At 37.9% G+C, this 13,919-nt stretch overlaps 1 protein-coding gene across 1 annotated transcript in view; it reads left to right on the top strand.

The window, feature by feature from the left end:
* CNNM1 (cyclin and CBS domain divalent metal cation transport mediator 1) overlaps positions 1 to 13,919 on the top strand; it is a 71,398-nt gene that overhangs the window by 32,641 nt on the left and 24,838 nt on the right. Inside the window, exons 5-7 of the mRNA XM_074236192.1 lie at positions 3,799 to 3,898; positions 4,133 to 4,180; positions 8,570 to 8,632. Coding sequence (XP_074092293.1) covers positions 3,799 to 3,898; positions 4,133 to 4,180; positions 8,570 to 8,632 — 211 coding nt within the window. The remainder of the gene's footprint in view (positions 1 to 3,798; positions 3,899 to 4,132; positions 4,181 to 8,569; positions 8,633 to 13,919) is intronic.

The following is a 13,919-nucleotide window of genomic DNA, read 5'->3' as shown; positions in this document are numbered from 1 at the left end:
GTGGGGCCATCGGGGGTCAATGCAAAATCATGATTATGTTATTGGTTTAAATTCCAACTTCACCTATATGACCTTAGGAAAGTGACATAAGCTCTCTGGGACTCAATTGCCCCATCCATAAAATGAAGAGGCTGAATTAGATGGTCTTTCCTTCCAGCTCTTAACCAAAGATTCCTGAGACTTTTGGCCAATGTCTCTCAGGTCAGTTTCTCTTCCTTTAAAGTAAAGTCCCTATTTTAGTCTGTAGAGATATTTTAATAGAATTATTGATATTATTGATTGTATCATCTCTTGGGAATAATATGTATAGTATGTAATCACTGTTTTATTTTACATTGAAATTGGGATGAAATAATCATATTACATACGAGCGTCTGGAGACGTAGTGGATAGACACTGGAGTCAAGAACATTCATTTTACCAAGTTTAAATCTGGCCTCAGTCACATAACTCTGTTTGCCTCAGTTTCCTCATTTGTAAAATGATCTTGGAGAAGGAAAAGGCAAACCACTCAATAACTTTGCCAAGAAAACTCTCAGTGGAGTCAGGAAGAGTTGGACATGACTGAAAGGATTAAACAACAACATAGCATTACACAGTGTAGATAGATGATAGATAAATAGATGGATAGATGGATAGATAGATAGATAGATAGATAGATAGATAGATAGATAGATAAGCAGTTATGGTTACCAATGGAGAAATAAAATAGTTGTAATAGTAAAATAGTAAAATAGTTGGTCTAACCCCATCTTTGTGATCATTCCAGGTGAGAAATGTCGAAGATCTAGAAGGCTCTTGAAGAAATGAGCCTGTTGGGGGTGGCTAGGTGGAGCAGTGGATAAAGCACCGGCCCTGGAGTCAGGAGTACCTGGGTTCAAATCCGGTCTCAAGCACCTAATAATTACCTAGCTGTGTGGCCTTGGGCAAGCCACTTAAACCCCATTTGCCTTGCAAAAAACCCCCTAAAGAAAAAAAGAAATGAGCCTGTTTCAGAGGGTCTAGAACTTCCCTGTTCATCTAGAGACTCACTAGTGGAGAATCCATCTATCTCAGCAATGTAATCCCATTCTATGACATGCATGGTGTCATTATTGTTTGTTTATGTGAGTTTTCTTTTTACTTGTTAACCTAAGGATGTTGTCACTACAATCTCTCCAGGAATTCATAAAGGCCAAATGTTTGGATACTTGTAACAAAGGAACCAGGCCACTTGAGAATTTGAACTAAACATAAAGAGAAGATACGAATTAGAAAAAATCTCTTTAAAATTTATAAACAGTTTAACAATTTATTTTTCATAGAAGAAAATATGATAATAAAAATTAACTAATATGATAATCCAAAAAAACAAATTATTTTAAGTTAGGTTAAACTGTTATCTTTGCAACAAACTTCTTAAGAAATTATTTCTTTTCAAATCATAGATCTATTAAATAGTATCATTCACTCCCTGACTTCCTGACCTGAACTCTCCTTGCCCAATACTAGACAAGATTCTAACAGTTATTACAATTGTAGCCCTAGGTTATTGCCCTAATACTGAAATATGTTTTCAATTTAGTCACACCTATTTTTTTGAAGGGAGAAAGGTCTTGATCTATGATTTTATTAAGTTATGGAAATTCCTTCCAGTGCTATTAGACTGACATCTGTCTATTACTTAGGAGTTCTAGAGAGTTTTTAGGGCTCTTGAGGTTAAGTGACTTGCCCATGATTAAACAGCTAGGGTTTGTAAGAGGAAAGACTTGAACCCAGGTACCCCTAATTCTTAGGCCAGACCTCTAGCCACTATTACACACTGCTTCTCTACGCTGTATTAACCTAATTATTAATAAAAATGATAATTATAACTTTACCAGAATTGGTATGGCAATAGATTTGCCAAATGTAGCCAAAATGAATTACCTTCATATGGAGCCCATAAAACAATTATGATCTGAGAGTAGAATTAAAAGGCCCTCTATGGGCAGTGTTTATTACGTGAACTCACTCCACAATATGTTGACTAAGAAGTTTCCAAAAATGTCTGACTCATGCATATTTATTTGATGAAATAAAAAGATTTTATGAGGAAAATCAGGGATCCAGCTCACTAAGAAATTGTAGAAGGATTATCCTTAAGGACCCCAGACTTAATGATTCATGCAACTTGTGCAAGAAAATTGTGGAGAGCATGTAGGTTGCAAAATTTTAAGAATTGTGGAATACCTAGCAAGACATGACCTGGTGTGGCTTGAATTATACAACATCAGAAGCTTGCTATCTATTATGAACAGATAGACAAGAAGTTTATATAGGCATTGAAATATCCTGGAGAACTCAACCAATAAACTATATTAGAACCAGATCATGATCACAGACTGAACTGTTGCCCACAATCTTCTGGATATACTATTAATGTATAAAAACTTAAAAACAGCATTCATCATCACAGATACACATACTTCAAGCTTTATTAACTAAAAAGTTTTCAAAGGATAGAGCCCTGTCTGAGGAGATAAAAACCACGTGGGAATAGGATGAGGTTTATACATCCTCCTGTGTCCTATCTGCTATTGGAGTTACACCAAGGATGTTTTCAACAAGCCTCCAGAGAATGAGCTTACCTTCCGATGATTTTATTCAATTACAAAAAATAAGTTTTTAATACACCTCTACAATAGTCTGGAATGTGGAACATAAAGGAATAATAGCAAAATAGAATCTTTTCCCAGAACAGTTTCTATCTAAATGCTTTTGTAAAAAGTAGGAAGAATAAGATTACATCAACAAGAATAATTGTGGTGATATAGTATACCATCATTCCATTATAATCAGTTTCCATGCCAGAACCATAATCTTCCTCTTAAATACTCTTTTAGTTACTGTCTCCATCAATAGTTTTCCACAAAATATCTCTTCTCTTCTGCACTGAAGTGTTTTCCAAACTGTTCTAATTCTTTAAAAGGCCATAAACCATCATCTATGCATAACAAGAGCTTGGAGTCTGGAAGACCTGATTTTAAATATGGCCTCAGACAGTTGCTGACCTGGGCATGTCACTAAACCTGTTTTTGTCTAAATCTACTGGAGAAGGAAATAGCAAGTCACTCCAGTATCTTTGTCCAAAAAAACTCCATAAGGTCATGAAGAATTGGACATGACTGAATGACTGAACAGTAACAGTGCACAATAAAAGGAGGAAAGGAATAAGCATATATCGAGGATCTACTGTTAGCTAGATACTTTGTTAAAATGTCTTACAAATATTACAAATATTAACCATTTAATGAATTAATAGGAAAATCAGATACTAACTATTAGACCTTAAGCAAATCATGCAACACTTTTCTGACCCTCCGTTCTTACATCTGTAAAATGGGGCTAAGAATCCATACCCACCTTACAGCTGTGTGAGGACCATGCAAGACAATATCTATTAAATGCTTTATAAACCTTAAAATGCTATATAAAATCAGCTATTATAATTATTATTCTCATCATCATGATGTATGATAATTACCTATGTTATATGTCTTTTTACCTTCTTAGACTATAAGCTCAATGAAGTCAGGTACTGTTCTTTATATAAATTTTGCATGTCCTTCCAGCACCTAGTACAGTAGTTTGGCTACTAGAACTTAGACTGTCCATAGTAAGCACCTGGTCGATATCTGTCTATTGAAACTCATATCTATGCAAAAAGCATTAAATTTGCTTTGTGTTAGTTAAGCCAGATGCTATTTCTGTGTCTAGTAATTTGTCTCGGCTGCCACCAACAAGTTCAAAACAATGTTTTATTTTTTTTTCCCCTAGGGAAAGGTCGAAGTAGAGGTTGGTAAAGAAGGTCTTCGTTTTGAGAATGGAGCCTTCACTTACTATGGGGTGCCAGCTATCATGACCACTGTTTGCTCAGGTATATCATTTACCCCACCACAGTCTGTTCAACATAAAGTCAGTGATGACTTAGGGGTTTAACTCCTGAGTTTATCCCCATTTTCTTCCCACCCTCTCCCCAATCCCCAATCCTGTGCATATTTTCTCAGTTGTTGTGACCTCTGGTTAGGCTGCAATAAGTGAGAGACAGGATTCAGTAGAAAGATGTGTTCTTTGAGTTACTCATGACTACATGTCATACTTCTTCCCTCAGATAACGACGTGCGGAAGGTTGGAAGTCTGGCTGGATCCTCCATCTTTTGTATGTATCTCTGGATTCCTCTTCTCGTTTATGGCAATGTGTGCCTATCTTAGCTACAATGCATGTGGGTTATGGGCTGAGCAAACTTGGAATGAGCTTAAATGAGCTTAAATCATCTTGTTCTCTTGTTGCTGAGCAGTTCTTGCTTCTTTTCTGCTTCCTGCTTATCTACATATCACTGAAATGTTGAAGGGGGGGATTCTCATTATTTATTCATGATTCTTATGAAAAAAACTAAAACTTTTATTTTTGTACTAATTGAAGAGATGATTGGTATGGTGAAAAGAGTATTGGAATCCAATCCAGTTTGAATCTGGGCTCTGCCACTTACTCCCTTTGTGATCCTGGAAGAAACACTTGGCTTCAGTTTTCTCATCTGTAAAATGAGATTTGATTAGATGACTTATAAGGTCTCTTCTACCTCTGAATATGTGACCCCTCATAAATTAGACTTTTACTTAAAGACCATTAGATGCCATTAATGCATTCACTGGTTTTGGTCCTTGGTGAAGGTACTAGTGAGGGTACTCTGAGGAAGTCACTGTTCAGTTGATCTGAGGTCACTGCTTTTCAGTGAAATCTGTGCAACTAATAATGCATCATCTATTTGGAAGTGCATGTAATCTGGCTAGTGCTGATATGAGGCTCATTACTGCTAAGCTGCAAATAATATGGCAACTGCTTATCTTCTCTCTGTCCTGTTGGTCTGTCCCCTTCCATTTGCTTCTTGGACATAGGTACATGGATGTGGCATATATGATCCAGGAGGTATTTTTCTCTCGTGTGCTCTTGGGTTCTCCAGTCTAAACTTTGTTACTTTAGGTCATTGACTCTCATTGTAGCCATTTATATATTCAAGGAAGACTTTTTCTTACTGTTCTTTCCTTTGTTTCTTTTTGTTTTACATTAAAAACTAGAATAGAATAGTATTTTGTTTTTATACTTTCATCAAAGGATCCCAAAGCACTTGATTATCATATTTCCTGGTGACTGTGTTCCTCTCTGTGTATTTACATTGCTATGAATTACAACACTATTATGTTTATATTTATAATTAGGGTAACATAACCTCCTGTACAGGGAGAAATTGAAAAAGTGATTTGTCTGAAATCATACAGAAAGTCAACAAGCCCAGCTGGAACTAGAGTCCCAACTCAGGACTCTCACTAGCTCATACTGTATCAGGGAGATTCAGAATTTATGGCCTTTATTCTGTGTCAGGAAACGGATTTTTTACAGAATCATTTGCTATATAATTTTATTGCACTACCATAACAGAAATGGAAATCAAAGTGAAAAGATGTTCCCATAGGCACACCTTGACCCCATGGCAGTACAATAGATGTGGGAAATCTCTAAAATGAGGACAGAACCCTTCAGTCTTGCTTAATTTCGTAGGTGAGGGTCATAAACCATAAGTATGGTTGGGGAAGTCTTCAGCTGAGAGAGATAAAATCATTAAGTAGGAACATAGTGAAAACTATTGATGCCAACTAGGTAAGGTCATGTTCCAGTGAGAGCCCAATCTCTTTGAGTTAAATGATTGTCACCTTGGTTGACATTAATGTACTTGTAATGGGTGGTAAATGGCTCATGGAGACCTGCAGGCAGGAAAAGATGAGAACTTTGTTCCCAGGGTGAGCTCCAGAGTTCACTTCCCCTTGAAGACCTATGGAATTTAGGAAAGAATGACCTGTAAAAATCTAATGAGCTATACAAAGGTCTTTCCAAAATGGTTACACTACTAAAATTGTAAAATAGGAAGGAGCATTTGAAAACTAGTTCAGAATCCCCTCTATCCTTCAATTTAGTCTACTTTCATTCTCTCAAAAATTGTGAGAAGAGATATAACATTTCTAGTTTCCTCCTTTCCTTTGTCTTATGTTTCTAAACATTTTGTGCCATTTTAAAACTTTTAAAAGCATTGTCAATTAGTGAGTAGGAACATATTTGTTCCCAAATTGTGTGGTACCTTCATAATTAATCTGATCAGCCACCTTTGGACATATTGATCCTAGCATCAAATCATGTTGTCATTTTGGTCTTCTTCAATAATAATGAGGAGGAGGAGGAAAAAGCATAATCTTCAATATTATCTGACTGACAGAAGGAAAGATTTGGTCACTTTTTTGTTGGCCTGATAAGTTCCTTTGCTTCTTCTCAGTGAAATACCAATAAGTAGCAAAGCACCATTGATTTGGGTAAATGGATAACTCACCAACACAATCTAGAAATCCTTTATTTCATCCTTCAGGATTATTTAATCCTTTAGGAGAAAAAAAGTTTGCAAGTCAGTGAAGATGAAGGCTACTTATCTATCTCTACCCAGTGAATCAAATGCTCACAAACCTAGTGATATCCAACTTTTGGGGTGGTTGCTTAAAAGGAAGCATCTACCAAGAATCTAGCCCAACAAAACCATCTCCCTTTACAAGCCAAGCTGTGAACCAAGTAGGAGAGGTTTTGTTGGATCATAGTGCAGATTGAACTGAGAGATGAACCCTTGATCCACCTGGGATCCTATATTATGACTCATGGCTAAACTGAGACCATACCAAAGGGTAAGGACTAAACATGACAGGGTGGCAGGGGAATTTGCCCCATGGCCAGCACACAAAAGATTAACAAGATAACAGAGAAGGAACCTGACTTTTCTTTATAGTTGTAGGGCATGAGACTTTCTAACTCATGGGAAGCCAGTTTACAGTACAATGATGAACTTAGTAAGATCATAGTTTCATACATTAGGGTTGAGAGGGATCTCAAAATGCCCTTGTGTGAAGTTGGCTTCCCCATCAGACACTTTTCAATTACTCTGATGTTAACTGCATCCCTCCTGTCTCTTATAGCAACTTTAATGTTGCTGCAAGTATGGAAAGGAGAGATTTCAAGCTAAACTCACCTCTAGGTGGTTGCTCAGGCAAGTAGAGACTGTCAGTTTCAATGTGGGCTCACCTGTAGGTAATGGCCATCTACTCCTGGAAAGGCCTCCAGTTAGGTTCCCTTCACATACTTTAATTTTGGGAAAGAAGGGAGAAATGAAGGGGAAAGAAGAGTACGGGGAGGACAAGGAGTTCTGCTTCTTTCTGTTGAAAAGTAGATGCATGGAATTACAGTTGCAACAGAATTTATTTTCTTCATTATTCGTTTTATAGCACTGTTACCCATAGGGAGGGAGCTCCAAATTAAGATTTGAAGAGGATTCAACTACTTGATATATTTCTCACACAAGTTTCTTCTTGCAAAAGCATGGCTATGAGATATAACAAGGGCAAGGACCAGGACTCTATCTCCAGGATCAAATTAGAAGGGGTATTGGTCAGGGTTAGCTCTTAGAAACAACTGAGTTTGGCAACAAGTTAAGAAGAATAATTATTTAAGACAAGAGTCTGATAGAGTACAGCTTCCTTCCTCCTGGAATAATTATTTCATATAGAGTCTAGGGGCGGCAAAATGGATAGAGCACTGATCCTGGAGTCAGGAGGACCTGAGTTCAAATTTGACCTCAGACACAATAATTGCCTAGCTGTGTGAGACCTTTTGCAAGTCACTTAACCCCACTGCCTTGCAAAACCCAAAGGGGGGGAAAAAGTCTGATGGAGGGCAGCTTCCTTCCCCCTAGAATAATTATCTAAGATAAGAGTCTGATAGAGAGCAACTTCCTTCCCCCCAGACCAGGTGAACTCTGACCTAGGTTCCAGCCATCTCAGTAGCCAGACTGGTGGTATCCTAGAGTGTGATCTCTTCTAGCTTAACTTAATTGAATTGAAGGTTCCTTTGGTATTATTTACCTAGAGTATATTTTGTCTAGCTTGTCTGGGCTACAAAAATTGTTTATTTTTTAAAATCTTTAATGGTACCATGTCCAATGCTTTTTTTTCCCTTACAGGACTCTTAAGAAAGTGTATGAGTTTCCTTCCTTAGTTAGGAAAAGAAATGAAGTACTTATGTGGTAGCTAGAATTAAGCAACAAGGTGCTAAGATCTGAGCTACCTCAGAATTGGCACCTCAGAGAGAATTCTACTCAGATTTCTTCCATTAGGGCATTATCATTTTTTTAAATAGTTGGTAGTTCCACTTTGTTCACCAATATTATTTACATCATTGAAGATTGCTATTTGCTTACCCAGAAGCCAAAAACTTTGCTTAAAAAGATGGTAGGAGACTTAGCTCTAAGCGTTGGGCTCCCATAGCAACCCCCCCTCTTTATTTCTCTGTTTGGGGGTCTGTGCTGAGGGGATGTAATTGGTGGATCCAGAGACAGACAAATGTAATGTTGTGAAGTTCCAGGAACAGATTGTCTTACACTTTTTCCTCTTCCTTTGTTTTTCTCCTTGTGTTTATCTTTTCTTTCTCCTACCCACATCTCCTTGACTACTGCCTCTCTAGTGCCTGTCTCAGTGTCCCGTACCTTCGCCTTCAGCAGAGGGGAATCCTTGGCAGGCTCCCCAGGTAATCATGCTTGGCTGTCTCAGGGGACGCTGTGGAACTTAGGGGACTGGAAGGTGCTGGTTACCCTGCCCTGCCCAGCATGAGGAGCTGGTCTGTACCTCTGGACCAGGATAGGCAGTAGGTCCAGTGTCTGGATTGAGGACATTCAAGGCCATATCATAGAATGTTACATATTCATACATTCAAAAGCATAATAATTTACATATACAGCTCAGAATTCACCAGTATAATGTAGCTCAAGATTTAAGTATGATGCTGTCATTCAAAAACTTAACTCCATGGGGTACATCTGTGAAATATACAGTGTCCAATAGAAGTTATTCTAGATAGTCTGACACAGTGGATATGGAATCGGGGAACCCATGTCTAAGATCTGCTTCTAATACCTATTAACTGTGTAACTGTGGACAAATCATTCAGCCTCATGGGCAACCCTCTGTCTTCACTAAGATCTCTTCCATGAATTATGCTCTAATTGAAGCTACTGACTAGTGAGGTGCTGATCCATAATGATAGAGGAAGTTTAATGTTCCCTGAAGCAATGAAATCACAGGTTCAGTCCAAAAAGAAAATAAGAAAAAACCTTGAAGCAATTTTTCAATTAATTCCATGTCTCCTATAAAATAATTGAACATTGCTTTATTTATTATTATTTTGCAAATAAAGTAAAATTTGAGACAAGTACACAATTTAGTAAAACCTTGATGAATACAAATCTAATTCATCAGAAGTCTTAATAGACTGGACTTTGGGGGGGGGAGAACAAAGAAACTAATGACAACCAAACATCCAGGTTCCAGAGTTTATTCAGGGATTACTTAATATTTAATTCAATCTCTAAATCCTCTGTATCTTTAGAGGTTCTATAATAATAAGTTATAGCTGATTGATAATGTAGATTTCCTGAGTCTTAGACATTGGAGGAGGTCACAGTATACCATAATTTTTGAAATTAGAAAAGTGAACACAGAGGTTTTAGAACTTTTATCAATAAGGATCAAAATTGAAAGAATTGTCTGCTTAACCCTCAGGTAACCAGAAAATTGATATTAACTGAAATATTCTACAGGCTTTTGTTTAATCAACATTTTATGGTTTAAGCTTCACAGTCAACCACACTCAAACTAGGACTCAAAATCCCAGGTTCCTATTTGTACAGATTTCTTCACTAAATCTTGACTGATGCATGCCTGTGAGTTTCCCTCTCAATTTATCATCCCCATTCTTCATCCTTAGCTTGGATCTTAGATTTTAGAAATGGAAAAGAAATGGGAGATATCCAGTTGGAGAAGGATGAGTTGTTTTCCCCCACCCTGTGGAATAGAAGTAAGGAATGGTAAGAACAGCTAAAGAGAAACAGGAAAAAATGTGGGAGTATTTTTCTTTCTTCCCACCAACCTTTCTTCCTGTTGCCTCATTTTAGCCAACCGCCTCCTCTGGGCAGCTAAAAGAGGTTCCTCTACTGCAGCAACTGATTGATCACCCCTAGTACTATATTTCTATCAGAGGTCAGCAATAGATTATATAAATAGAAGTCTCTGTTCCCATTTGAGCTCCCTCTTTGAGTGACAGTACTCTGGAAATGTCCTCTTTTATTTACATTTTCTTTTTTTCCCCTTAGGAAAGTGAGAGTGATATGTTGTGCAGAATTCATTTTTTCAAATAAGCTCTCCTACGCTTTAAGTCTCCTGGAACTCACTGACATAAGAATCCAGCAATCTCAAACTTATTTACCACTTTCTGGACCAGGGCTAAGTGCAGTTGAGTGGATATCAGAAGTAAATGGGTCCAGTGTCTGGAATGGGACATTCATAGAATGTTCAACCTTGTCCATGTCATTTATGACAGTTATTTCTCAGTAGAACTCTCAGTTTGACTTAAAGAGAGAATGATGGGCGGCTAGATGGCACAGTAGATAGAGCACTGGCCCTGGAGTCAGGTTAAACCCTGAGTTCAATATGCCCTCAAACACTTAATAATTACCTAGCTGTGTGGCCTTGGGCAAGCCACTTAACCCCATTGCCTTACTAAAAAAAGAGAGAGAGAGAGGGAGAATGATGTAGAGTGGTGTAAAAATTTGTAAATAGTTTTGGAAAACCATTAATACCAGACATCTCAAGCCCCTGCTGGAGTTATATGGGCCCCACAATCTACTGCTATGTCCTTGCCCCTTTCTTTTCCTGTCCTGCAGAATATCTGTCTATGACAGATGTGAGTTCTTCACTGATACAGAGCCTCATGAAAACAAAACAAAAACAGAGCTTTCAGGATAGACAACTATCTTTTAAATTTCTTTTGGGGTATGTAGACTCGAGACTTGCCTCTAATCATAACAGCTATTTGAGTGTGGGCAAGTTAACAGTTTTCAGAACTAAAGCTTTTCTCGCAAGATGGAAGGGTTTTGAAATCCTCAGATAAAGTGTTAGGAATTAGCACTTTGTCTGAGTGTACTAAAGGAACCTAAAACAAATGGTTTTTCTTTCCTTTTGTGAAATACAGTTAATGGAAACATTCCTGTTTTCATCAGTTCTGCTCCAGTGAACACTGGCGAGTGAGCAAGTTGATTTAGAGTCATAACTGGAATGAACTTGCAGAATTTAGATTACAGCCAAAAGTTCACTTACCAGAATTGTGGCAGATAGTCTTGCCCATTTGTGCCACCAAAAAATGGGTCCTCAAATTCTCACTTTTGTTATTTCAGGGTCGTATAGCTATGCAATCCCAATCAGTTTGGCAAAGATGTAGCTCAATAACAATAGCCAAATTCAACTCTCTCTCTCTCTCTCTCTCTCTCTCTCTCTCTCTCTCTCTCTCTCTCTCTCTCTCTGTCTCCCCACTTCTTTCTCCCTCTTTCCATCTGTTTCTTTATCTATCTCTTTGTCTCTATCTCAGAAGGAAACTCAGCTAGTGAAGTCCAACCTTTTTCCTGACCCAAGAATTCCCATTACAGGTACTGTCAGTAGTTGTGGTCACCAAAAGATCCTAGGCCCCACTGCTGAGAATCCAGCAGATTCTATAACAAATAGAATCATGCCAGGCTTTTGCTTCATATCCCTATCTTTTTACACTAGAGGAAAGTACCACCTCGGTACCACTCAAACTTTAGGACTCACTGTTTCTATAACCAGGTCACAGTTGGGTGAAACCATCTTTTCCTCATTTTTCATCTCTAGCATGTAGATAGAGACTAGAATGAAAGCAAGTCATAATTGCTGTGGGATCTTAGAGTTCCTACCTGTTACTAGTATGGAAATACTGAAGAATTCTTATCTATGTTCATCCATCAATTGTGCCGGTCATGATTTTTAATCCCACCCCCCACTTTAGTCAGACTCAGCTCAGAGAGTATTCCTTTTCCTAGTTTATATAACGAGTTCTCTGAAGTTCTCTTCTAGCCTTAAGGTGTGAGATAGAAGGGCTTGTTCACCAACTGAGCCATAGCTGTTTAAAAATGACCAGGGCTCCCAGACTTGGGCATCATTTTACCAAAACCTTTGATCAGGGCTCTATCCGGTCCTCTTTGACCTATACTAACTCAGCTTTCCCTCCAGGCTATATTCCTGAGTCTGTGCCTCGCTGTTCTTAGGAAATACCAAAGGAAACTAGGCAAGGTGAAATTGTTTGCCATGCTCATGAGATTGGCCTGTTACTAATTTCTTCTTTTTATTAAAAGCATTTCCAGGGGCAGCTAGGTGGCATAGTGGATAAAGCACCAGCCCTGGAGTCAGGAGTACCTGGGTTCAAATCCGGTCTCAGACACTTAATAATTACCTAGCTGTGTGGCCTTGGGCAAGCCACTTAACCCCATTTGCCTTGCAAAAACCTAAAAAAAAAAAAAAAAAAAGCATTTCCATGTCCCTTGCTCAGAAGTCCCTAATTATATGCACATACTTACTTAGAATACAGTTATCAGTGTCCTAGCTAGTGAGGAGTGTCAGATCATAAAACAAAACAAACTTTTATTCCAAATTCAAACTAGCTAGCCTGTCACATCAGAAGTAGCATTTTTTTCTTAAAAATAATTTTTCCACAAAAGGAAAGTTGATATCTACTATGTCTTTAAAGAGGGACATAAGAAGAGAGAGGTGGGTGGGGTAAGGAAGGGGGGGGAGGGAGAGGGAGAAGAAGAGAGATAGGGAGAGGAAGTGGGGGAGGGAGAGAAGACTGGCTTCTGGTCCCAGAGATTTGCTCAGTCTATGCCCAGCTACACATTTACAAAGTCCAAGACTTGGAAGGAATTCAGAAACCACTGATACTTAACCAAGGATACTTAACCATATTCTGTGTTAGGGATCTTTTTTGGAAGTCTACCTAAACCTATGAACCCTTTCTCAGATTCGTATTTTTAAATGGATAAAATAAAAACCATAGAATTTCAAAGGAAACTAATTATATAGAAATGAAGTTGCCAAAATATTTTTTAAATTTAAATTTAAATTGTTTTTTTATTTTTAAATTTTTATTTATTTTATTTTTTCAAATCTATTTTAAATTTTTAAAAATCTATTTTTAAATTAATTAAATTAAAATTAAAAATGGAACAGCTAGATGGCACAGTGGATAGAATACTGGCCCTGGCATCACGAGGACCTGAGTTCAAATCCAACTTCAGACACTTGATACTTAACTATGTGACCTTAGGCAAGTCATTTAACCCCCATTGCTTTACTAAAAAAAAATTTATTAATAATAATAGAGCACTGACCCTGAGGTCTAGAGGACCTGAGTTCAAATCTGGTCTCAGACACTTGACACTTACTAGCTACTGACCTCTTGGCAAGTCACTTAAACCATATTGCCTCACAAAAAATAAATAACTTAATGGACCCCAGGTTAAGAATTTCTGATATAGTCAAACCCAAACCTGACCAAGGGTCCCTTCTACAATATTGCTGACAAATCAACAGTCTGTTGAATTTTGTTTTGTAACTTTGGAGGTGGCTGCTGTTGCCTATCCGCCTCCGCCTTTTTTTAAACCACATATGACTTAGGTTATAACATCATCCTAATCTCTGGTTTCACAATATGCCAATTCTAACTCCAAAAGTCACAAGGCAGAAAACCTTTTAGGGGGAGGTGATAAGAGATGGTAGGAAATGGAGTGACCACATCTCCCTATTTACAGGGAGTAAAGAGATGGGACCCATAGTAGCCAGAGAAACAAGTAGAAGAAGTTAAAGTCAGAAGGGATATGGGAAATTAGCTCCCTTTGCAAAAAAAGGAAAAAGAAAATACAATATCTTACTTATTGAGAACCAAAAGGTAAAGGACTAACTCCTGGCATAAT

The sequence above is a fragment of the Macrotis lagotis genome, chromosome 4, assembly GCF_037893015.1.
Source record: "Macrotis lagotis isolate mMagLag1 chromosome 4, bilby.v1.9.chrom.fasta, whole genome shotgun sequence".
Classification (NCBI taxonomy): domain Eukaryota; kingdom Metazoa; phylum Chordata; class Mammalia; order Peramelemorphia; family Peramelidae; genus Macrotis; species Macrotis lagotis.
The sequence above is the reverse complement of the archived record's forward strand: the minus strand, read 5'-3'. Positions and strand labels throughout refer to the sequence as shown.